Source organism: Panthera pardus, unplaced genomic scaffold, assembly GCF_024362965.1.
Source record: "Panthera pardus isolate Hobbes unplaced genomic scaffold, ASM2436296v1 HiC_scaffold_26, whole genome shotgun sequence".
Taxonomy (NCBI): domain Eukaryota; kingdom Metazoa; phylum Chordata; class Mammalia; order Carnivora; family Felidae; genus Panthera; species Panthera pardus.
This window is the reverse complement of record NW_026526832.1, coordinates 19,386,833-19,410,490: the sequence shown is the minus strand read 5'-3', so window position 1 is coordinate 19,410,490 and position 23,658 is coordinate 19,386,833. Positions and strand designations below refer to the sequence as shown.

Genomic DNA, 23,658 nt, shown 5'->3' with positions numbered 1-23,658 from the left:
CAGGGGCTCATAGGAGCCTTCTGAGTGTGAGCGCCTGGCACCTTTGCAGACCCACCTTTCACCATAAACAGTGAAGCTCACCCCTGCTCTTGCTTAAGGGAGTCACCCATTCCCGAGTGAGTCAGGGTCACTCACTTGGTGACAGCTGTGGCTCGCCTTACATGAGCTAAATTGGGAGTTGGAATGTCATGCAGATGCCCCTTGTTCCCTACCCCCATGTTAAAATTAATCTCCTCTCTGGGAAGTAAAGGACAAACAGTGCTGCCCATAGAGGGAACAAGAGTCATTTGGGGAACAAAAGAAATTTCCAGGGACAGAGTCATTCAGGGAGGGAGGGATAGATAAAGCTACATGTGTCTGGCTGGGTTACAGAGCAAAGAATAGAGAAGTGTCTGAAAACAGCTATCTGAGGACGAGGTGAATTGTTGGAGGAGGGGACAGGAGAGATAGCAGAGCTATTTCAAGAGTGAGCAGTAGAAGGGAACAAGAATCCACGGACGGTCTAAGCGAGGAAGGGTCCAGAGGCAGTGAGGGAAGGCCAGGACCAGGGCCGAGGCCAGGGCAGGCACGATCGCTGAGGGGATGAACTTCACAGTGGGTTTCAAGCCGCTGCTAGGGGATGCACACAGCATGGACAACCTGGAGAAGCAGCTCATCTGCCCCATCTGCCTGGAGATGTTCTCCAAACCAGTGGTGATCCTGCCCTGCCAGCACAACCTGTGCCGCAAGTGTGCCAACGACGTCTTCCAGGTGGGCCAGGGATGGGGAGGGGGGAGGGCAGGGCCAGGTGACGGAGTGCGGATTTGCGGGAGACTTGTCATCAGGTCAGAGCTGAGACCCCAGAAGGGGATGGGCAGAGTGCTCCGTGAGGTGGGTGCTGGCTGTCCTGGTAGAAGAGCAGAAGATTCGGGGTCCTAGTAGATCACAATGTAAGCATGAGTCAGCAGTGGCTCTGCAGGCTGGCTGACAGCCTATGTGTGCACAGACCGCGGCTGGAATGCCGGCATCTGCAGAAGAGAGAAGACCCCCATAGAAACCACTAACTGGGAGGGAGGTGATCCTACACCAGGCTGTGTAATAGTCTGTGCTAGACTCTGCACTCCAGTTTGGAGTTTCAGATTTTGAGAATGGTAGGGAAGATTTGGAGAAAATATCACTGAGATAATGAAACATTAAAAAATAAGTCCTGTGAGAAAAGCTCAGGTTGCAACTATTTGTATTTGAGACAAAGTTCAGCACATCCTCTTTTGGGGCAGAGTTAGTGGGCAGGAGATTGGGAATTCTCCCCAACTAAAAGTTCACACCAGTGCCCCACTCCGGATTGGTTAATAAAAGGGCCTGCTGGTTAGAAAGCATTGTGGTCACTTAAGCAGAAAGAATGCAGAGAAATGCAACCACCTTTAGTTTATGTGAGGTCATGGGGCAAAGCATACGTAGCTAATCGAATTCACAAATGTCATTTTAGCTACTGGTTTCAAAAAGAAAAGCAGCATTTATCAAAATGGTTTATAAACGGGTTTTCTTTCTTGCCTTGTGCCACTGGAACAAAGATCACAGATCGTAAAGAGATCATAAAGGGGAAAGTTGTGTGCTCTTCCGTGCACGTGCGCGTGCACACGCACACACACACCTTGCGAGTGAAATAAAATCTCTGAATAGACCAGAGCTGGCTAGCTTAGTAGGCATGGCAGTGAGAAGGAACATTTGAACACATATCCTTCAACCATATCAGAATTCAGAAGGAAATAATGTTGAACACAAATGCTTTTTAACCTAATCAAGACTTTATTTGGTTCTTTCAGGGTAGTGTGTTTGGGAAAAACCAATGGGCTGGCTAAGTCAGCCATTCCACAGCTATGCTCTGTGACCCACCCTTTGCTATATGCCATCTTCCCACTGAGGCCCATTCTCATCTCCTATTCTGTGTGTCTAAACCTGCCATTACATTATTTGGCCCCAGAGTATCTCAAAGCCAGTGATTGTCTATCTCTGGGAAAGGCTGACTGCTCTCTGTCTGCTCACCTTGGACATCAAGTCATGAGCTAGAGGCTTCGCCTTGCCCACCATCTTAGTTTTCCCCTTGGTCTGAGTACCTTTCCTCCAGGCTGAGATGCCCAGGAGGGAATGGCAACAAGATTTTGCCATCCCTTCTCATTAATTTGTAGTGAAACATCCTGCCATTAAATCTTGAGATACATGAAAGCAAAGAGGAATTTCGAAAGTGAAGGTAATCTGTCCTATGAAAAAAAGTGGTCAGAATATTAAAGTGGGAGGCATATAGTGTCAGGCAGAGGGACCCAGAGACAAGTTCCCTATCTATAGGGAGGCTAGATGATGTTTAAGTGACCTCTCTCGTTCAAGTCAGTGCTCTGTACTCAGGCACACTGTTTTGGTTCCTTGAAGCTCTGGAATACTGGGACACCTGGGTGGCTCAGTCGGTTGAGTGACCGACTTCAGCTCAGGTCATGATCTCATGGTTTGTGAGTTCGAGCCCCATGTTGGGCTCTGTGCTGACAGCTCAGAGCCTGCAGCCTGCTTCTGATTCTGTGTCTCCCTCTCTCTCTGCCCCTCCCCCCACTCATGCTCTGTCTCTGTCTCAGAAATAAATAAACATTAAAAAAATAAAAAAATTAAAAAAAAAGGAGAAGCTCTGGAATACTGATTGGGCCCAGAGAGAAAGGGACTGGGTCAAACCCGATGCAGAATATTTAGGAAACAACAGGATCCCCAGAGGTTTGGGATGGTTCTGTGGATCTGGACTGATGTGTCTCTTTTTAAAGTGCAGAGCACCCCTGGGCACCACCTCCCCCCCCACCCCCACCACCAAGGAGAAGAGTGAACAGCTCATTTCCTTGCTCTGCTTTATTTGGGGCAGCCTGGTGGGAGGCTGACCCAGTTCTTTGGCTGCACTTCTGTATATACATCTCAGTAGATCTCCCTCTGAAAGATGAGCATATTTAGTTTTTTCTCACATTGCCTCCACATTTTGACAACTGTAGGCATAATCAGGTTGTCTGTTTTCTAAGTATGGGAACAAGCTTAGGACTTTTGGTAATTCTATCTTAAAACCATTTAAGAAGAATACCCTGAGAACATTGCCTAGAAAGTTAATAGAACTTATAAAAGTTATACCGGCATCTCTCTCTCTCACTCTCTCTCGCTCTCTTTCTCTCTCCCTCTCTCTCTCTCTCTCTCTCTCTCTCTCTCTCTCACATACACACACACACACACACACACTTTCAAATAGGAGTTTGTATCATGAAAAGTGACAACTCCAGGCCCTCAGTTCCCTTCTCCAAATGGAGGTAGCCATTTCCAACTTTCTTGGGTATCCTTCCAGAAATTTTCCATGGATAGCTACATCTGAGTGTGGGGTGTGTGTGTGTTTAGACTCACTGTCCTACATCTGCCTTTGTTTGCTTTCTCTCGGTGGTTGTTCCATCTCTACACATTCAGATACACGTTTTCATTTTTAAATGGCTGAATAGTGCTCTGCTCCATTGTTCTGACTTGACCACAGTCTGTTTCATTGATCCTCTAAAACATTTAGATGGTGTCCAGTGTTTTGCTGTCTTAACAACTGCTGTGATGAACAACAAACAAGAATTTTGGGGAACTGTGGCGCACCTGGCTGGCTCAGTCTGTGGAGCAGGCGATTCCCGATCCCGGGGTCATAAATTTGAGCAGCACTTTGGGCATAGAGATTACTTAAAAATGTTTAAAAAAAAAAAAAAAGAACTTAGGGAATTGTGACTTTATAACATCAGGTTAACTAGAGAGTCAGGAAGCAAATTTGAATAACTAAAACATGTCATTGAAAATGTTGAATAGTATTTTTTTTTTAATTTTTTTTTTCAACGTTTTTTATTTATTTTTGGGACAGAGAGAGACAGAGCATGAACGGGGGAGGGGCAGAGAGAGAGGGAGACACAGAATCGGAAACAGGCTCCAGGCTCCGAGCCATCAGCCCAGAGCCTGACGCGGGGCTCGAACTCACAGACCGCGAGATCGTGACCTGGCTGAAGTCGGACGCTTAACCGACTGCGCCACCCAGGCGCCCCGAAAATGTTGAATAGTATTAAAGGTTTGGGAGAAAGTCTTCCATTATCGTATTTTCCCAGCACAGTTACTTTCTCCTTTGCATATTACTTTCAAGCCCCTGTTGACATACGTATCTTTACATAGTTGCCATCACAATTTAACTAGTTTCCTTTAGAGCTGCAATACATCTCTCCTTCACCCTGACTTTAAAGAGAAAAGACACCAAAATACCACATTAACCCCCTCTAATTTCTCCCTCCCTCTTTCTCCACACTTGCACCCACTCAGCTACCAAGCACTTTGACTAGAGGAAAGCTGTTGGTGTGGGAATTTGACACAAACATCTTCCCATGCGTTTCTGTATTTGTAAACTCTAGTCACTTCTAAACTCCTTTAAGCAGGCCTTCAGTTTATTTTTGTACCTGCCTCCACTTCACTGTGGGCACTCGTTTATGAGCTGCAACCTGTTGTAATTTAACAGACAACCAGAAGGTTGTTGAGGAACAGAGTTTCTGGAGGGTGTCCATTTAGGGAGAGATTTGCAGATACGGGAATATGAAGAAAGGGGTCGCCGCCGCCTTCTGTAATAAAGGGCAGTCCAGGAAAGACATGCCCTCTGGTTCACTCCACCTTGAAAGCCAGTTTGTTACCAGTTCGCTGTGAGGATCCGCTGTCAGGCCTGCCTCCTCCACCACTTCCCCTGCTCTCGAGGGACCTCCCCAGCCCAACCATGGGTGGGTCTCCTTTGTGAGAAATTGGTTCACTGCAAGTTTGTGAACGGCATTTACCTTATGGCAGTGTTAGGGGTCTTGCTTACTTGACAGGAGAAACTGGGTTAGTGGAGAGCAAAAACCTAGCCCGAGAATCAGCTCCCGAGTTCTAGTCCCACCAGCCTCTTCCTTGATTTGCCGTGTGGTGTCAGTCAGGCTATTTTACCTCTTCAAGCCTGTTTACACATACATGGGTTAATAGGATACTTTAAACTGATCTTTTTTTTTTTTTTCATTTTTAATTTATTATAGAGAGAGAAGCAGGGTGGGGGGGTCACAGAGGATCTGAAGAGGGCTCTGCGCTGACAGCAGAGAGCCTGACGTGGGGCTTGAACTCACAAACCATGAGATCGTGACCTTAGCTGAAGTCAGATGCTTAACTGACTGAGCCACCCAGGTACCCCTAAACTGACCTTCAATATCCTTATAATTCTAACAATCTGATTTCACAAATTCAGGAAATTTTACTATGGATTTCCAATTTTTAATGTTTTCTGTTACCAGTGTCCTGACTTGTCTCACTCTTCTGATTTTTGATCTTCCTTCCAGCCAGTCTCCTGCCACAGACCCCTTGTGCCAGGCTCTTTGCTAAGTTCTGTCAGGCAAAGCTAACCCTCCACTCAGAATCCCTCTCCCACCCACTGGTGGCCAATATCTGGATTCTTCTAAGGCTCTTCAGCATTTCTCCAAATGTCTGATCTTCTGTCTACCGTTTTGCCATGGTTTCTCCAGTATATTGTGAAGGTGTGGCTCAAGGGACGTGCATGGTCCGCTATTCCTCATTGACGAGGTCACCATTTTGGGGGAAATAGCCTCCAGCAACCCTCTTGAACTCACAGAGCATCTTTCTAGACAGAACGTTTCTATTAGATGCTATGGAATATTACAAAGAAAGGAAGCACCATACAGCCTAAAAGAGATAGCTCATGGAATGTATGCCATACAAAAGCCTGGAACATAGCCTAGAATTAAATTCCATTTATTTATTGCATTCCATTGTATCCTCCAAAGTGAAGAAGGAACAGTTGTTTCATGACCTGTGGTTCTATGTGGTCATATACTTTTAGGATTGTTAAGCACTCTTTGTGAAACGCTCTATAATTTATAAAGTACCTTCACATTCATGATTCCATTTGAGTTAGATAGAATGGATGTTACTTCCATTTTACAGGGACAACCCAAGAAACAGGTTGTAGTCTTACAAAGGGACAGAGTAGGGACATAAATGTAGGTCTTCTGTTTCCTAGAGTGATGGAATTTTCTCTACACATCACCTCATTGGCACATGAAATTTTGCTTTATGGGGCTGGCTTTCTTGTGTAAAGGTAAGATTTAAGGAAAGAACAAAATTTAAGTGTGTAATAAAGCCTGTCAGTTATTTTCAGTTATATTGTTAGTCTTTTTAAAGTACAGGTCTATTGCCATATGCTTCTACACAATTGTTTACAAAAGCTTGTATCTTAAGATATTAATTCAAAGATGCATTATATACAGTGTAGTTTCGTTGAGTTAAGAACAGGCCTATTCCCATATGCTTCTACAACAATTGTCTACAAAAACTTGCATCTTTTTTTAGTGTTTTTTTTTTTAAATTCCACTTAGTTAACATACAGTGTTATTTCTTAGTCTTGAAATACAAAGATAAACAGAAGCAGAAGATAGGATTTTGCTACCTGGATATTAGTCAGCTGAGAAATCTTTAGTCCAATGTAGAGACTGTCAGCTATGGAAATGTATTAAGAAAGTTGCCATCTACACCTTAGTGTATAAAATTCCTGTCTGTCATGAGACCATGTAGGACTCACAATCAGGGCAGGAAGTAATCTCTTTTTGGACCATGGACCCCTTTGTCAGTTTGTGAAGCCTGTGGACTCTAAGGGCAATATGTGTGGTTTATGTGAGAAAAATGCTTTTATTTATTTATTTATTTATTTATTTATTTATTTATTTATATTTTTAATGTTTGTTTCTCTTGCAAGAGCATGAGATCAGGGAAGGAGCAGAGAGAGAGGGAAAGAGAGAATCTAAAGGAGGCTCCATCTCACGAACAGAACTGTGAGATCATGACCTGAGCCAAAATCAAGAGTCAGATGCTTAATCAACTGAGCCACCCGAGTGCCCCCCAAAAATGTTTTTAAATGCATATGTACTACAAAAAAGTTATATGTACTATATATGATTGTAAAGAAAATGGATTGCACTAGAACACAGCATCATTCTCATACATTCTCATCGGGGGTGATATTGCCCCAAGAATATCCATGGTATTAAAATTTTTTATTGTGATTGTATTTTAAAATTTTTATTTAGTTTTTGCTTTCACGTAAAACTTTTTCCCCCAGCTTCACTGAGATATAATTGACAAAAATTAGACATATTTAAGGTGTGCAACATGATGATTTGATACTGTGAAATGATTACCACGAACTAGTTAACACATCCATCACTTCACATGATTACCATTGTGAGCTACTCTCTTAGCAATTGCCAAGTATAAAATATATAACTAACTATTGACTATAGTCACCATACTGGACATCAGCTCCCCAGAATGAACTCATCTTAGAATTGAAAGTTTGTGCCCTTGACCAGCATCTCCTCATTTCCCACACCCCCCACCCCTGGCAGCCACCTTTCTACTTTCTGCTTCTATGAGTTTCACTTTTGTCGATTTTGGGTACTTAAATTTAATGGGGAAGGGATGGCTATTAGGGGCAAAAATGTCTTAACAGCTTCCTGGAAGGAGCAGTCATGAAAAAAGCCTGAGAAACACTGGAATATAATTACCAAAGTAATTAGAACATGTCTGACAGATCTCTGTCTCTCTCAGATCAATCAATCAGTCAATGATAAAGAACACGTTGGATAGAGTAATGTATGTGCTCCTTGATTAACACATTAAATAATGAGATCAAGCAGTGGGCCTAGTAACTACTATAGTTTAGAAGTAGTGATAAGCATAAATTATTTTTGGATATTCGATCAACAACAATACTGTGATGTGAAAATACCTGTGATTTCTGTTGGTGGCAAAGTGCTCTAAAATTGTGGTTTGTTGCCTACATGTGTAATTGAGGGAAATGTCCAATTTATGCTATTTAATGAAAATAAAAATATGATTTTTTTTTCTCATCTGAGTTCACAGAATTCTGGTCATGGATCTTTTGGGGCTATGGTCCCCAGATTAAATACTTCTGCATTACAGGTATCAGCATCTTCTCAAGCATCTAGGCTTGAAATGCTAGAATAGTCTTTGACTTTCTCCTCTCCCCACAGCCCACCCACATTTAAGTGATTGGCCAGTCCTACTGATTCCACCTCTGGCATCCCCAGTCTTTCCAAGATTTCTGCCACCACCTGAGGGCAGGCAGGTGACTTGCACTGACTACTGCACTTGCTTCCCAGTTGATCTGTGCCTTTAACCTCTCTCTCCCCTCCCATCTATCCAAATTACCTGTGAGATTAATATTCACTTTTTTTTTTCATGTTTATTTTTGAGAGAGAGAGAAAGAGAGAGAGCAGGGGAGGGGCAGAGAGAGAGGGAGACACAGAACTTGAAGAGGGCTTCAGGCTCGGAGCTGTGAGCATAGAGCCTGATGCAGGGCTCGAACTCACAAACTGCAAAATCATGACCTGAGTGAGCCAAAGTTGGACGCTTAACCAGACTGAGCCACCCAAGCGCCCCGAGATTAATATTTACTCTTATTTTCTCTCCTAGTTCAGAAACCTTGCCTACAAAATTAAGTTCAGATCCTTACCCTTAAATTCAAAGCCCTCTGTGATTTTACCACAATTAAAAAAAAAAAAATTAAAAGCCCTTCATGGTAAAACCCACCTTTCTAGCCCCCACCCCCACCCCCCACCATGACTCCCCTATTTGTAACCTAAAATCCTATAGTCTCTCTGGTTTCCTGAAACTCTTTCCTACCTAACCACCTGCTACCTGTCTACCCTGTCTTCAAATGGTATCTTCTTGGGGGCACCCGAGTGGCTCAGTCAGTTAAACATCCAACTTCAAGGTCATGATCTCCCAGTCCGTGGGTTCGAGTCCAACATCAGGCTCTGTGCTGACAGCTCAGAGCCTGGACCCTGCTCAGGATTCTGTGTGTCCCTCCCTCTCTGCCATTTTTTAAAAATGGTATCTTCTTAAACATCCCCTCCTCTGAACTAACAAAGTTTTTTACCGTTCTCCTGCTGGTTTATCTTCCTGGCGTTTATGGCACTCCAGCGCCCCCTCTCCATTTATGTCAGTACTGAGCATTGCAATTTTAAAAGGTAAAGTTTTTTTCCAAACCCCAAAATCTTTGTACAAAATTTGGAATTTATTAAAAAAAGAAAAAGAAGAAGAACCGAATAATCCACAATTCTATCAGCCAATGACAGTTACTGCAAAAATATTTAACTTTTATATTTATGCATTTTAAAGGTAATTCAGAGTCCATAGAAATTTGGGAAATGTAAATGACTACAAAGAAAAATTTTAAATTACCTGTGGATCCCATCACCCATTCCTAAATTAGGATCCTACTGTCTATATTGATTTATGTCTTGCTTTTTTTCATCTAAAATCATAACATGAAGGGTCCCTTGATGGCTCAATTGGTTAAGCTTCCAACTCTTGGTTTCTGCTCAGGTCATGATCTCACAGTTTGTGGGTTCAAGCCCCACATCGGGCTCTCTGCTGTCAGCACGGAGCCCGCTTCAGATCCTCTGTCTCCCGGTCTCTCTGCCCCTACCCTGCTCACACTCTCTTTTTCTCTCTCAAAAATAAACAAACATTAAAAATAATAATGAAATTGTAACATGAATATCTCTCCATGTTACAAAGAACTCTAAGATAATTACATAATAATTCCATTATAACTCATTTAATTGCTCCTCTGCTGTCAAGCAACCAGAATGTTTCCTATACGAAAAAGAAATTTTATTGTTTATTATGATTACAAAAACAATACAGGTCCATTGTATAAAATCCAAACCTCATAGATAATGCAAATGATAGAACATGTAAATCCATCTAAACACCCTAGAACTAGGGGCTCCTAGCAGCTCATTCGGTAGTGTGACTTTCTTTTTTTTTTTTTTTTAGGTAAGCTCCACCCCAAATGTGGGGCTTGAACTCACAGAGCACTTGACTCTTGATCTCAAGGTTGTGAGTTTGAGCCTCATGTGGAATGTGGAGATTACTTAAGAATAAAATCTTTTTAGGGGCATCTGGGTGTCTCAGTCAGTTAAGCATCTGGCTCTTGACCGGTTCAGTTCACGATCTCACGGTTCATGGGTTCGAGCCCCGCATTGGGCTCTGTGTTGGCAGTGCAGAGGCTCCTTGGGATTCTCTCTCTCTGCCTCTTCCCCACTTGTGTGCTCTGTCTCTCTCGAAGTAAATACATAAACTTAAAAAAATAAACTCTTTTTTAAAATGTAAAAACAAACAAACACACTAGGACTATTTCAGAGATGGGATTTCAGGAACTGTTTATATCAGGCAAGAAGAGGGCGCTCCAGGGCCAGCTGGGGGAGGCACAAACAAGTGAGATACTGAATCACAGGAGTCAAAGTTAAAGAGGGGGATGGTGGCCTACATGGTGTGAGAGGGGAAGGTTGTTATAAAAACCACCAGCTCCCTTCCTCGTCCGATTAGGGTGTCTGAAATTCTTACCATATTATATCAGTCAATGCCCATTGCTCCCAGAACATCAGCCCTTGAAGGGAGCAAGTGCTAAGTACAGATCCCTCTTTTTAGATCTGAGGCAATTGAGGCCCTGAGAGAAATTATTTTCCTAAGGTCATAAATGGCAAATCCCAAACCAGATCTTCAGATCATTGCTACTTTCCCTATATAGTGCTGCATTAAATGCCTTCTGTTAAAATGCAGAGATGTTACCAAGAAAGGGTAACCTTTTTTAAAAAATGTTTATTTGTTTATTTTGAGAGAGAACATGAACAGGGGAAGGGCAGAGAGAGAGGGAGAGAGAATCCCAAGCAGGCCCCACATTCAGCACGAAGCCCATGTGAGGCTTGATCTCATGACCATGAGATCGTGACCTGAGCTGAAATCAGAGTCAGACGTTTAACCGACTGAGCCAGCCAGGTGCCCCAAGGGGTAACCATTTTATCCACATATCCAGTACAGGTGACTTTCTCAAAGTAGACACCCAGCATTTGCAAAAGGTTTGGGACACAAGACAAATAAGTTTCAATTGAGGAGGGCGTCAGGAAAAGAGAGTGACTCCTCAGACTTCCTCTCACTTAGCCTTCCTGATTTTTGCCATAGCTGGGTACCACCTGTGCAATGGTTGATTATTTCCTTTAAAGGGGCTCACTTTTAAAGCTTAAATATTTACTTTATCTTCATTCTAAATGACGTAATCCTTGAAAAATCCCTAGTTATATAGGCTGGTTATTTTTTCTAATACGCATTAAAATCAACATACAAAAATTGAAAAAAAATTTTTTTTTAATGTTTATTTTTCAGAGAGAGAGAGAGACAGAGTGTGAGCAGGTGAGGGGTAGAGAGAGAGGGAGACACAGAATCCAAAGCAGGCTCTGGGCTCCAAGCTTTCAGCACGGAGCCCGACGCAGGGCTCGAACCTACAAATCACAAGATCATGATCTGAGCCAAAGTCGGATGCTTAACCGACTGAGACGCCCAGGTGCCCCAACGCACAAAAGTTTTAAATGTCCATCCTCATACCACCTGAAATCATCATGCCTTCATCAGTATGTATACCGTATTTAGGGAAACACTGAGTTAGCTCATGAGGAACACAGAGAGGGCCTCTAAGCAGCATGAGTGCGCCATGAGTTAAAGAGCCTGGGAAATCCAAAAGAAACTTAACTATTTCATTACTAGAAATTTAGCCCTAGTACCAAAGGGCACCTTTGATACATATACCACAGACTGACTAGCAAAGGATATGGGGTGTGGTGTTGGAGGCGGGGGCATGGCTGAAGCAGTCACAGAAAAGAGGGATGCCCTGGAGGTTAAGAGGAAAGCCAGCCAACCAGAGGTAGGATGTGGCAGAAGGAACTGAGCTTTGGGAGAGGGAGGAGACCATGGGACCAGTGGACACTGGGAAATCTGCAGTCAGCTGCGGTACCTGCTTCAGCACCAGCCCTTAGCCAAACTGCAAAGAAGGCAGACGTGCAACCCTTCCCTCCCACCTGCCTGCCGGTGTCCTCTCCCCAGAAAGGTGCTCTTCAAACAAAGGATTTAGAGGAGACTGCCTGATACTGCTTGCCTCTCAGACCCCTGGGGCCCAGGAGAATGGCAGTGATTAGCCGATGGGATGAGCTGCTAAAATGTCTTTACCTGGTGAGGAAGTGGTGAAGAGGTAGTGGGCTTCCCGGTCCACCCAAATCTGCTTCCTTGGCCCAGATGTCCCAAGTCATGATTGCTTTTTTTTTTTTTTTTAACTGTTTTTATATTGTGGTAAAATGCACATAATATAAATTTGTCATCTTAACCATTCTTTTTTTTTTTTTTTAAGTGTATTTATTTTGAGACAGCACGAGTTGGGGAGGGGCAGAGAGAGAGGGAGAGAGAATCTCAAGTAGGATCTGTGCTGCCAGTGCAGAGCCCGACATGGTGTTTGAACTCACAAAATCACAGTATCATGACCTGAGCCAAAACCAAGTCCGATGCTTAACCGATTGAACCACCGGGGCACCCCAATTATCTTAACCATTCTTACGTGTGCAGTTCAGTGTCATTAAGTATATTCACACTGTTATGTATCCAGAACTTTTCATCATTCCAAATGGAAATTCTGTACCCATTAAATAATAACCTTCCGCTTCCCTGCCCCTCAGCCCCTGGTAACCACCATTCTACTTTTTATCTCTATGAATTTGACTATTTCAGGTACTTCATATAGAGGGATCATACAGTATTTGTACTTTCGCAGCAGGCTAATTTCAGCTAGCACAAAGTCCTCAAGGTTGATCCACGTTGTAGCACGTAGTCCTGATTGCTTTTACCCTGTTATTTTCCACTATGATCTATGTGACTTCCGCCAGTGTCTCCATTCTACTTCCTGCTGTAGTGTCATGAGTGAATTTCGTTTCTATGTTCATAACATATTTTACTTGATTTCTTAATTCTGCCATTTCCCTTCACTTCTCCCAGCTTTGATCACTTATATCTCTTCTTTAATCAAAGAGACTATGTTTTCTTTCTTTTTAAAAAAATTTTTTTAATGTTTATTTATTTTTGAGAGAGACAGAGACAGGATGCGAGTGGGTTAGGGGCAGAGAGAGAGGGAGACATAGAATCCGAAGCAGGCTCCGGGCTCTGAGCTGTCAGCACAGAGCCCGACGCGGGGCGCGAACCCATGAGCTGTAGATCATGACCTGAGCCGAAGTCGGACGCTCAACTGACTGAACCACCCAGGTGCCCCTGTTTTCTTTAAAAATGTTAGATTGAAATACTGTGTCTAGAAGCAGTTCTTCTCACAAAGCATATTCTTCGTCTGTCCGCTGCTTGCCATGCTTTCTTTTTCCTTTTTTATTATGTCCGTTTACATCTCCCGTTGGATCCCTTCTGCTTACCATTCCTCTTTGAATCAGGGCAGTTTTATCTGAGGCTGAGGATGAATTCCTTAGTCAACCCTCCGTCTACCTTGGCTTTCTTCCACGGTCCACTGAAGTGTAAACTGGCTAGCTGGATGTTCCCATTGGTTTGCCATCTCTGTTGCAAGCCCAGTCCTTTGGCTTCTGTGGTGAATTAGAGGGGTATGACCCGGATTAGCAGGCAGCTGAGTGGCTCCATTTGGTTATATCGCCTCAGTATGTTTTTCACACAGAAATCTGGGGAACTAGCTAGTCTGAGGGCATGTGGAGATCCATGGGCGAAGGTCTCCCTCAGATTTGAGCGAGTTCCTTTCCTTTTCACAGAGAAACAGGTTATTCTGGTTGCAAGCCGGACCCCTGTATTGCTTCATGGCACAAGGGGTTTTGGGTTGATGGGTCATATTTTGTTTACTTCAGCTCAAATAATCCACAGTTGCACAGCTCACTTTTAGGTTGTTGTTTCCTTTGTGAAGGGTTGATGTTTGGCCTTTTATGACTCTAACTAAAATCTGTTTCACCTGAGATTCAGAGGGGCGAATGTTAGCTCTGGGCATCATCCTTCAGGTGGCCTAAATTCTCCATCTGACAATGTACTATATTGATTTTTTTTTTAATGTTTATTCAATTTTGGGAGACAGAGACAGAGCACGAGCAGGGGAAGGGCAGAGGAGACACAGAATCCTAAGCAGGCTCCAGGCTCCGAGCTGTCAGCACACAGCCCGACACGGGGCTCAAACTCACGAACTGTGAGATCATGACCTGAGCTGGTTGGATGCTTAACTGACCAAGCCACCCAGGCACTTCTAGCATATTGATATTTAGAATGGACCCTGGGGTTAGAGTGCCTGAGTTCAAATATTGGTTCTGCCATCTGTTATCTGATGACCCCGTACAATTTATTTAACACCTTTGGGCTGCAATTTCCTATCTTTGAAATGGGGCTAATAGTAGTACCTATTTCAAGGGTCGATAAGAGGTTTAAATGAGTTAATACAGATAAAAGAGCTTAGAGAAGAACCTGGCATAAAGTATGTGTCCAGTTAGCCATTGTCACTATACTTCCTGTAGTCTTAGGGAGTTAATGTTCATGTCCTCCACCATATTTACAAGAAATCCTTGAGGGTTAAATTCAATAATGTCTGGGAAGTCCATAGCATGGTGCTTGACACATAATCGGCCCTCAAAACATGAGTTGAATGTTAAATAATGAGTATAGAGGAAGGGGGGCTGTGAGGGAGGAAGGTGGAGGAGAGAGGCTAACTCAGAAGTTTGTGCTCTGGGATAAGACTTTAGCCCATTCAAACATTCAAACCCATTTCCACCCATTCAACCATTTCCTGAGCACTTTTATATGCTAGCCACTAGCGAATCAAAGAGAAGTAAGATCCCTCCAGGAGTTGGCAGGCTTGGAGTTCTCCCAACACCTCCTTGCTCACTTGGATTCTAAGTAATGAAAGGTCATTGTATTAAGTAAGCAAAAGCCCAGTGGTCTTACACTTTCACCCACACCCTAAACTCAGCAGGATTTATATACAATTGCAGCTACTGATAAAGACAAAGGCACAAATGCAGCCTTGGATAATCTCAAAGTAATCAGTTCTGGCCTAATGTGTTAACTTCTTAGGATTCACAAGAAATTCCCCCAAAATGTGAGATTTGTGACATGCCAGTCACTCTCCCCAGTATAGGCTTGCCCACTTCCCAGAGGCCACATTTCCTGCCTTGCCTACATCTGTTGCTTCTAAAGGTTCAAAGAAGACTGCGGACTTGGATGCCCTCTGTGTATCCTGGGTGCTGTTGCACACATAAGGGTCCCTCTGGCTGATGTCCAGCGTGAGGATTTGGAGAATTTCATCAAACTCACCTTCAGGAAATACATCTAAGTTTTCAAAGTCACAGGTGACTGTTCTCTTCATTAGTCTCTAGGAGTCCATGGCCTTCCAGCCAGCTAGGACTAAGTTGTGCTTAAGTGACAGAAAACCCAAAATAGTAATGACTTAAAGAAGGTAAAAAATATGTTCTTTCTCTCAAGCAAAAGTATAGGTAGGCAGTCCAGAGACTCCCTCCTTTTTTTTTTTTTTTTTAATTTTTTTTTCTTAATGTTTTTTATTTATTTTTGAGACAGAGCATGAGCGGGGAAGGGGCAGAGAAAGAGGGAGACACAGAATCCGAAACAGGCTCCAGGCTCTGAGCCGTCAGCACAGAGCCCGATGCGGGGCTCGAACTCACAGACTGTGAGATCATGACCTGAGCCGAAGTCGGACGCTCAACCGACTGAGCCACCCAGGCGCCCGGAGACTCCCTCCTTTTATCTTGTTGCCATTCTCATCCTGTGACTACCTCATGGAGCCACATGGCTGCTTCAGCTGGAGCTACCCATCTTCATTGTAGCCAACAGGAAGGAGAAAAGAGTAGGGCATATGCCCCTTCCATTAAAGATACTTCCTAGAAGTTGCATAAAACATTTGTCTACATCCTGTTGGCCAGAATGTAGCCACCTGGTCATACTCAGCCGGAAGGGAGACTTGACACAGTCTTTTTTGTTTTATTTATTTATTTATTTATTTATTTATTTATTTATTTATTTTATTTGAGAGCGAGAGTGAGCGAGAGAGAGAGAGCACAAGCAGGGGAGGAACAGGTTGAGAGAAGGACAGAGGATCCAAAGTGGGCTCTATGCTGACAGCAGTGAGCCCCGTGCAGGGCTTGAACTCAGGAACCGTGAGATCGTGACCTGAGCCGAAGTCGGAAGCTTAACCAGCTGAGCTACTCAGGCGCCCCGGACACAGTCTTTATTCCATGTGTCTTGCTAAATACTCAGAGGCTCTATTACTGAAGAAGAGAAGGTGAATACCGAGGAACAACAAACAGTCTCTACCAGTTTTTTCTCTCTGCTGCTGTCCACAAGTTGACTTTGTGGTCTTCTCCGAAGACAAGCCTTCCTGTTCATACTTTCTGACCCCTTGGGCTTTCCACTTCCACTTGCACAAGACTGTGTCTTTGCAGTGTCTCTACAATGTCAGCTCTTTGCCCAACTCCACATGTCTTTTCAGTTTCAGAGCCGCGGGTGGTCTAGCCACCCCCACCTCTGTGTCTCAGTTCTAAATTCCTGGAGAGAAAATGTGATTGGTTCTGCTTGGGTCAGGTGATCACCTCCTCAACTCTGAGCCAGTCATCTGTGGCCTGGGCCATAGTGGGGTTCTCCCTTTTAGGATGGGAAGGAGCAAGTTCTCTAAGAGGTATAAGTGATGAACATCTCTCATAAGTCTGCCTTCCAAGCTTAACTCTTGTCATAACCCTGCCTGCCAGATGTAGTTGTCAGTTTGCTTGTCCTTAGGGCAGGGTGGCTTTTGTTCATCTTATCCCCAGAGCCTCGAAATTACCTGGCACCCTCAATATTTGTTGTAGAGTGAATAATCCAGTGTAGTCCTTAGTTTTCCAGACATCGAATGCTTGCTCGAATTTACATGGTAGAACAGTGTGAAGGGCAGCACAAGAACACAGGACTCCTGGCTCCCAGTCTCTAGGATGGTTTCCTAGGAATTGCCCGGCACGATGTGGCCTGTGTGCCCCATTGTTCAGCACTTGTCTGGGCTTCCCTGCTGAGGGTTACAGAGAATCTCCCCTAGCTGTGGTCTGTGAAAGCCCCAGGAGGACATTGGCTGCACCTCACAGAGTCCATTTCCAACCTCAACCTTCCTGCCAGTGCCAATGTCTCCCCACACCTGCAGGTTGGGCCCCATTAGGGAGACCATCCTGACTGGGCCTTGACCAAAGTCGGGCTCTGGATGCAGGGACACTTAAGGAGTAATGAGCCAAAAGTGGGAAAGAAGATCTCCATGGCCACCCACCGTTTTCAGAGGAGGAGGACCTCCCCAAGGAACGGAGCTGATGCCTCCCCTTCCACCATTCTCCTACATTTTATTTCAGCCCCCACAACCTTTCCCCCTGCCTCCTCCCCGTTCCTCCATGCCTCACCGTGCGTGTTCTCTCATGCTACTTGTCCCTACAGGCCTCGAACCCTCTGTGGCAATCCCGGGGCTCCACCACTGTGTCTTCCGGAGGCCGTTTCCGCTGCCCATCTTGCAGGCATGAGGTTGTCCTGGACAGACATGGTGTCTATGGCCTGCAGCGAAACCTACTAGTGGAGAACATTATCGACATTTATAAACAAGAGTCTTCCCGGTGAGCTGTCAAGACCTCTTGTCTCTCGAAGGGGCAGGGCCTGGGACACAGAACAGAGAGGGAAACCAATCAGCCAGAAGGGAAGGGCTGAAAGGATCAGCCTCTTTAGAGATTAGAGGACTGGACCCTGGGAGGGGGAGGGATTTGCCCCAGGTCACCCAGCTGAGGCATCTCAGATCCTGGGCAGGGCTTCACCTGTACCCTCTCCACCTGGGGGAGGGGCTGGCAGTCCACCAGCAAGGCCCTTGCCAACCTTCTATGGCTTCCTGCCCTGTGGGACTTCCCTGGCCCCCTGGAACAGATGCTGTTCTTGGATCTAGGCCTCCTCTACCCCTTAGCTCTCTGTATTCCTCAAATGAAGGGCACTGTGGAAGTCGCTCACCTGCCCAGCCCCAGCTCCAGCTGTGATTGGTGGTTGGTGAGGGCTGAAGAGAAGGTGTTCATGGGGGCCTGCACTTGTGGGGCCCACCTCCCCCCAGCCTGGCCCCTGACCCTTCCGCCACCCTGCCTGCTCCCCTCCAGACCACTGCACTCCAAGGCTGAGCAGCACCTTATGTGCGAGGAGCATGAAGAGGAGAAGATCAATATCTATTGCCTGAGCTGTGAAGTGCCCACCTGCTCTCTCTGTAAGGTCTTCGGTGCCCACAAGGACTGTGAGGTGGCCCCCCTGCCCACCATTTACAAACGCCAGAAGGTATCAAGCAGCAGAGGGAGCAGGCATGTGGGACCAGAGATAGGACAGCCTTTCAGACCTCATCCTGTCGCTCCACTTGGGTTTAAAAGTCACTGCACTTGGTTTTAAAGGCAGGCAGATCAGGGGGCGCCTGGGTGGCTCAGTCAGTTGGGCAACTGACTCTTGATTTTGGCTTAGGTCATGATCCCAGGGTCATGGGATGGAGTCCTCCCTCATGCAGCCTGCTTGGGATTCTCTCTCTCTCTCTTTCTCCCTCTCCCTTTCTCCACCCCCTGCTTCTCCCCTATTTGCTCACATGGCACTCAAGCTGTCTCCTCTCTCTCTCTCTCTCTCTCTCTCTCAAAAAAAAAAATTATACACACACACGTAAAGGCAGGCAGATCAGGGCTACAGTCCCAGCTCTATGCATGACTCAGTGTGACCTTAGGTAAGTCACTTGACCTCTCTGGCCCTGACTTTCCTTGCTTGTAAAATGGGGATGAAAATGCCTGCTTCTGAGAGTCGCTGTAAGGACACAATTAGATCATGGAAGATGTGAGCAACTTCAGTTTGGTGGCCTAGATGCTCTCCGGGCCCTCTCACTACCACACAGCTAGATTCGACATAAAACATAATTTAAAAATTATATCAGTGGGCACACAGAAAGTAAAGGAAATCTCCAAGTGGGGGTGGAGTGGGGTGAGGAAGGGGCAGTAAGCTGACCACAGAACCCGGGGTGGTAAGCACAGAAAAGGCCAGACTTCCCACGGGGTAAATGCTGGCAGTATTACTGAGCCAGAGGGATGAGACTACGTTGGGATGAGACTGTGTCTTCAGACCTCTGTAAGGTGGACACCTGAACTGAAGAAACCCAGGTTAAACTGGGATCCCAGGAACTAAGGTAGTCGGTCATGCCACCTGACTTTTGACAAAAGCGAATGCAGATTCTGCCTGGAGGAAAACACCCTCAATTTAGGTATTTGGGTTTTCCTTAGATTAAGAACAACAAAATATCAGTTCAAAAGTGAAGATACAGAAATAAATGTACCGCATGAGTGCAGGCGGTAGAAACAAAGTACAGATCAGACCCCTGAGGAATTCAGATACTGGAATTATTGTTTTTAATTTTTAAAAATTTGTATTTAAGGGCGCCTGGGTGGCTCAGGGGGTGCCTGGGTGGCTCAGTTGGTTAAGCGTCTGACTTCGGCTCAGGTCGTGATCTCCCGGTTGACAAGTTCGAGCCCTGCATCAGGCTCTGTGCTGAGAGCTCGGAGCCTGGAGCGCTTCGAATTCTGTGTCCCCCTCTCTTTCTGCCCCTCCCCCGCTCAAGCTCTGTCTCTCTGTGTCTCAAAAATAAACATTTAAAAAAATGGAAAAAAAAAAGAAAGAAAATAGTTTAAAATTTTTTTTTTTAATTTATTTTGAGAAAGAGAGAGTGGGGAGGGGCAGAGAGAGAGGAAGAGAGAGAGAATTCCAAGCAAGCTTCACACTGTCAGCTCGGAACCCAATGCGGGGCTCAAACCCATGAACTGTGAGATTATGCCCTGAGCCGAAATCAAGAGTCAGACGCTTAACTGACTGAGCCACCCAGGCACCCCTCAGATATTGGAATTATTAAAGAATAGAGTATCACTGTGTATAAAATGCTTTTTTAAAAACATGGAATAAAAAGAGTGCCTGGTGGCTCAATCGTTTGAGCATCCAACTTTGCCTCAGGTCATGATCTCCCAGTTTGTGGGTTTGAGCCCCGCCTCTGTCCGGCTCTGTGCTGACAGATCCGAGCCTGGAGCCTCCTTTGGATTCTGTGTCTCCCTCTCTCTCAGCTCCTCCCCTGCTCTCTCTCTCTCAAAAATAAATAAACATTTAAAAAATGGAATAAACAGAACAGGTAACAATAGATTATCAAAAATGCTGATTTAACAAAGAACCAAATAGAGATTTTAAAAATGAAACTCTAGGGGCACATGGGTGGTTCAGTTGTTAAGTGTCCAACTCTTGGTTTCAGCTCAGGTCATGATCTCCTGGTTCGTGGGTTTGAGCCCCATGATGAGCTCCAAGCTAACGGCACAGAGCCTGCTTGGGATTCTCTCTCTCCCTCTCTCTCTCTCTGCCCCTTTCCTGTTCGCTCTCTCTGTCTCTCAAAATAAATAAAAATATTTTTTTAAAAAGGAAATTGCTTTAAAAACTGAAAATATATTGGGGCGCCTGGGTGGCGCAGTCGGTTAAGCGTCCGACTTCAGCCAGGTCACGATCTTGCGGTCCGTGAGTTCGAGCCCCGCATCAGGCTCTGGGCTGATGGCTCGGAGCCTGGAGCCTGTTTCTGATTCTGTGTCTCCCTCTCTCTCTGCCCCTCCCCTGTTCATGCTCTGTCTCTCTCTGTCCCAAAAAAAAAAAAAAAAAAAAAAAAAAAAAAAACAACAACAAAAAAAAAAACGTTGAAAAAAAAAAAAACTGAAAATATAGGGGAGCCTGGGTGGCTCAGTCAGTTAAGTGTCCAATTCTTGATTTCATCTCAGGTCTTGATCTCACTGTGCATGGGATGGAACCCCACATCAGGCTCTGTGCTAACAGCATGGAGCTTGCTTGGGATACTCTCTCTCTCTCTCTCTCAAATAAACTTTAAAAAATGAAAATATAATTGTTGAAATTTCTGAAGAGAGAATTAGCAAACAGGAAGAGAGGCCTAAAAAAATAGCCCAGGATGCAGCACCGGGAGATGAGGATGAGAAGCTGTGACACATGCCTCCTCAGAGTCACAGAAGGAGAAAATAAAAAGAATGGAGAAGAGGCAATAGTATCCTAACAGATAATTACAAAGAATATTTCCAAATTGATGGAAGACACGAATCTACAGATAAAGCACTTAGCCCGAGGCCTGGATGTTTGGCAAATGTCTGCTCCTTTCTCATTTGGTGGTGGAGGGGCTCCTCTCTCCGCCTCCCTCCAGAACCCATAAATGGGCTTCCACACTTCTTAGATGGTTCCAAGCCATCTAGATCTCTGGAATAGCCCTGATGGTGGGGTGGAGGGGGCGCCCTGGCCGGGGTGGGAGGGGTACGGCTCTAGGCAGGGCCCCCCAGTTCTAAGTGCTGGCCTGTGTGTGTGGCAGAGTGAGCTCAGCGATGGAATCGCAATGCTGGTGGCCGGCAACGACCGCGTGCAGGCAGTGATCACACAGATGGAGGAGGTGTGCCAGACCATAGAGGTGAGCCTGGGATGGGAGGGAGGGGAAATTTCTGGGTTCCTGGGGGGTGAATCACAAGTGGTGGGATATGCTTAGCCAAGCTGCTAGGTTTGAGTCCCAGCTGTGCCCCTTGCTAGCTCTGTGACTTTGGCCCGGTCACTTCACTTCTCTGTGCTTTGTAACTATAGTGACGGGTGGTAACTAGACTTGTGATCCCTTCACAATATATACAGATGCCGAATCACTACGTTGTACACCCGAAACTAATGTAATGTTAAAAGTCAATTATATCTCAATTTTTAAAAATCTTGTAACGGTTATTACTGAGAAGACCCTGCCCTTGGCTGCACCTGTAGGTCTGCCGCTATGTGGGGTACTTTCTTGGCTCCCGGTGGCTTCCCTTTGGCAGGGAGTGCTCTCCCGACCAAGAAGGAGTTCTCACCCTTGCTCCCCTCTTTCAGGACAACAGCCGGCGCCAGAAGCAGTTACTAACCCAGAGGTTCGAGGCCCTGTGCGCGGTGCTGGAAGAGCGCAAGGCTGAGTTGCTGCAGGCGCTGGCCCGCGAGCAGGAGCAGAAGCTGCAGCGCGTGCGGGGCCTCATCCGCCAGTACGGAGACCACCTGGAGGCCTCCTCTAAGCTCGTGGAGTCGGCCATCCAGTCCATGGAGGAGCCACAGATGGCGCTCTACCTCCAGGTGGGCCCCGGGGGAGGGAGGCAGGCCGCAGAGTGGCTGCCGTGGGGGCCCGGGCACCCGGAGGGCACCACCTGGAGGGCGGGGCTCCCGTCTTACCTCCGGCACCCGTCTGCCCCACTTTGCCTCGGGCGAGTCACCCCCGTCTGAGCCCACCTGCTCCTCAACGAATTGGGATACGCATCCCCGCCCACCCCGCGGGACTGTGGGCACCAGAAACGGGACTTTGCCAGCGCTTGGCACGGTGCTTACGCTCCCCCTCCTTTCTTCCCTGCAGCAGGCCAAGGAGCTGATCAATAAGTGAGTAGGCCGAGCGGGAAAGGCAAGGAAGGGGCTGCCGGGGCTCCGCCGCCGCGCGGAGGGGGTTGCGGGTGCGGGGGGCGTTTCCAGCTGAGCGGCTGCCGCGCCGCAGGGTCGGGACAATGTCGAAAGTGGAGCTGGCAGGACGGCCAGAGCCGGGCTATGAAAGCATGGATCAGTTCACCGTGAGCGTGGAGCACGTGGCCGAAATGCTGAGGACCATCGACTTCCAGGCGGGTGAGGGACGCAGGATGGGAGGGGGCGGCAGGCCGCGGGGACCGAGGGTCCAGAGGGGCGCGGGGGGGGGGGGTCACGACCAGAGAACGGGACTCCCACCTCACCGCGCTTTCCTTGGGGCCAGGCGCTTCTGGGGAGGAAGAGGATGAGGAGGTGGCGTTGGAGGGGGAAGAGGGCAGCGCGGGGCCAGAGGAAGAGCGGCCGGATGGGCCGGAAGGTGAGTGTGGCCTGAAGGGCCTGGCGGGGCTGGCCCTACACTCCGGTCCCCTCTTCGATGATGGCCTTCCTGTGGCACGGGGATCGCTGGGAGCCTCCCAACCCCCGGCAGGAGGGGCGCGCCCCCTAGCGCGCGTGCAGAAGTACACTTTCCCACCAGCCTTTACTCTGGGGCTTGGGAAGACCGAATTGGGTCGGGAGGTAGACGAGAAACCCACTGGAGAAAGTGGGTGAGCTGGGGTCCGGAGCCGCCAAGTACCTCCGGAGCGCCTGCCCACCGAGCTTTCTTTCCCAGGCACCGGCGGGCACTGACCCGCCCCCCCCTTTGGGGAGCCCGCGCACCTGGGGCCTGGCGCTCGGGGTCGCGGAGGACCTGCGCAGAGACCACCGCGCCATACAGCTCGGCGCCCCGCCGCGGGGGAGGGACTCAATAAAGGGCTAACGAGTCCAAACTCGCAGCTCCTTTCACTGCTCACTCTCAGCCTCGGCTTCGGAGGCGACCCCACCATCATCCCGCCCTTCTCCCGATCTGGGATCATTTGGGGGGGGGCGGAAGTGGAATGACCCCTGTAGGGCACGGGTTCGCTAGCCCAGTGCCAAGGGAGGAGGGTCGGGGTGGGTGCGACGGCACCGGGACTTGAGTTCCTGGGGGCGATGGAGACATGGGGCCCTGGCTGAAAGCCGTTCTGCGGGAGCCCTCATGCAGCATCTGGTTCCCTCCCGCCGGCCCGGGAGGCCGCACTTTCCCCCGGGCTCCCATCCTGCCGTGGCTCCCTGCGCCCCACAACC

General features: G+C 46.9%; 1 protein-coding gene across 1 annotated transcript; it reads left to right on the top strand.

Moving 5' to 3' along the window:
* Nucleotides 1-242: 242 nt before the first annotated feature.
* Nucleotides 243-23,327, top strand: TRIM54 (tripartite motif containing 54). The gene is made up of 9 exons (XM_019449163.2): nucleotides 243-750; nucleotides 17,395-17,567; nucleotides 18,090-18,261; nucleotides 21,350-21,445; nucleotides 21,886-22,119; nucleotides 22,394-22,416; nucleotides 22,529-22,653; nucleotides 22,778-22,870; nucleotides 23,165-23,327. Exons 1-9 carry the CDS (start codon nucleotides 583-585, stop codon nucleotides 23,179-23,181), a joined length of 1,101 nt encoding a protein of 366 aa, XP_019304708.1. The 5' UTR covers nucleotides 243-582; the 3' UTR covers nucleotides 23,182-23,327.
* The last annotated feature ends 331 nt before the right edge of the window (nucleotides 23,328-23,658 follow it).

Bases quoted from the DNA above. Each gene is read 5' to 3' on its own strand.
- TRIM54 (XM_019449163.2), top strand. From the start codon at position 583: ATGAACTTCACAGTGGGTTTCAAGCCGCTGCTAGGGGATGCACACAGC. The intron at 22,417-22,528 runs GTGAGTAGGCCG...GCCGCGCCGCAG, and splicing joins GCCAAGGAGCTGATCAATAA to GGTCGGGACAATGTCGAAAG. The intron at 22,654-22,777 runs GTGAGGGACGCA...CCTTGGGGCCAG, and splicing joins GACCATCGACTTCCAGGCGG to GCGCTTCTGGGGAGGAAGAG.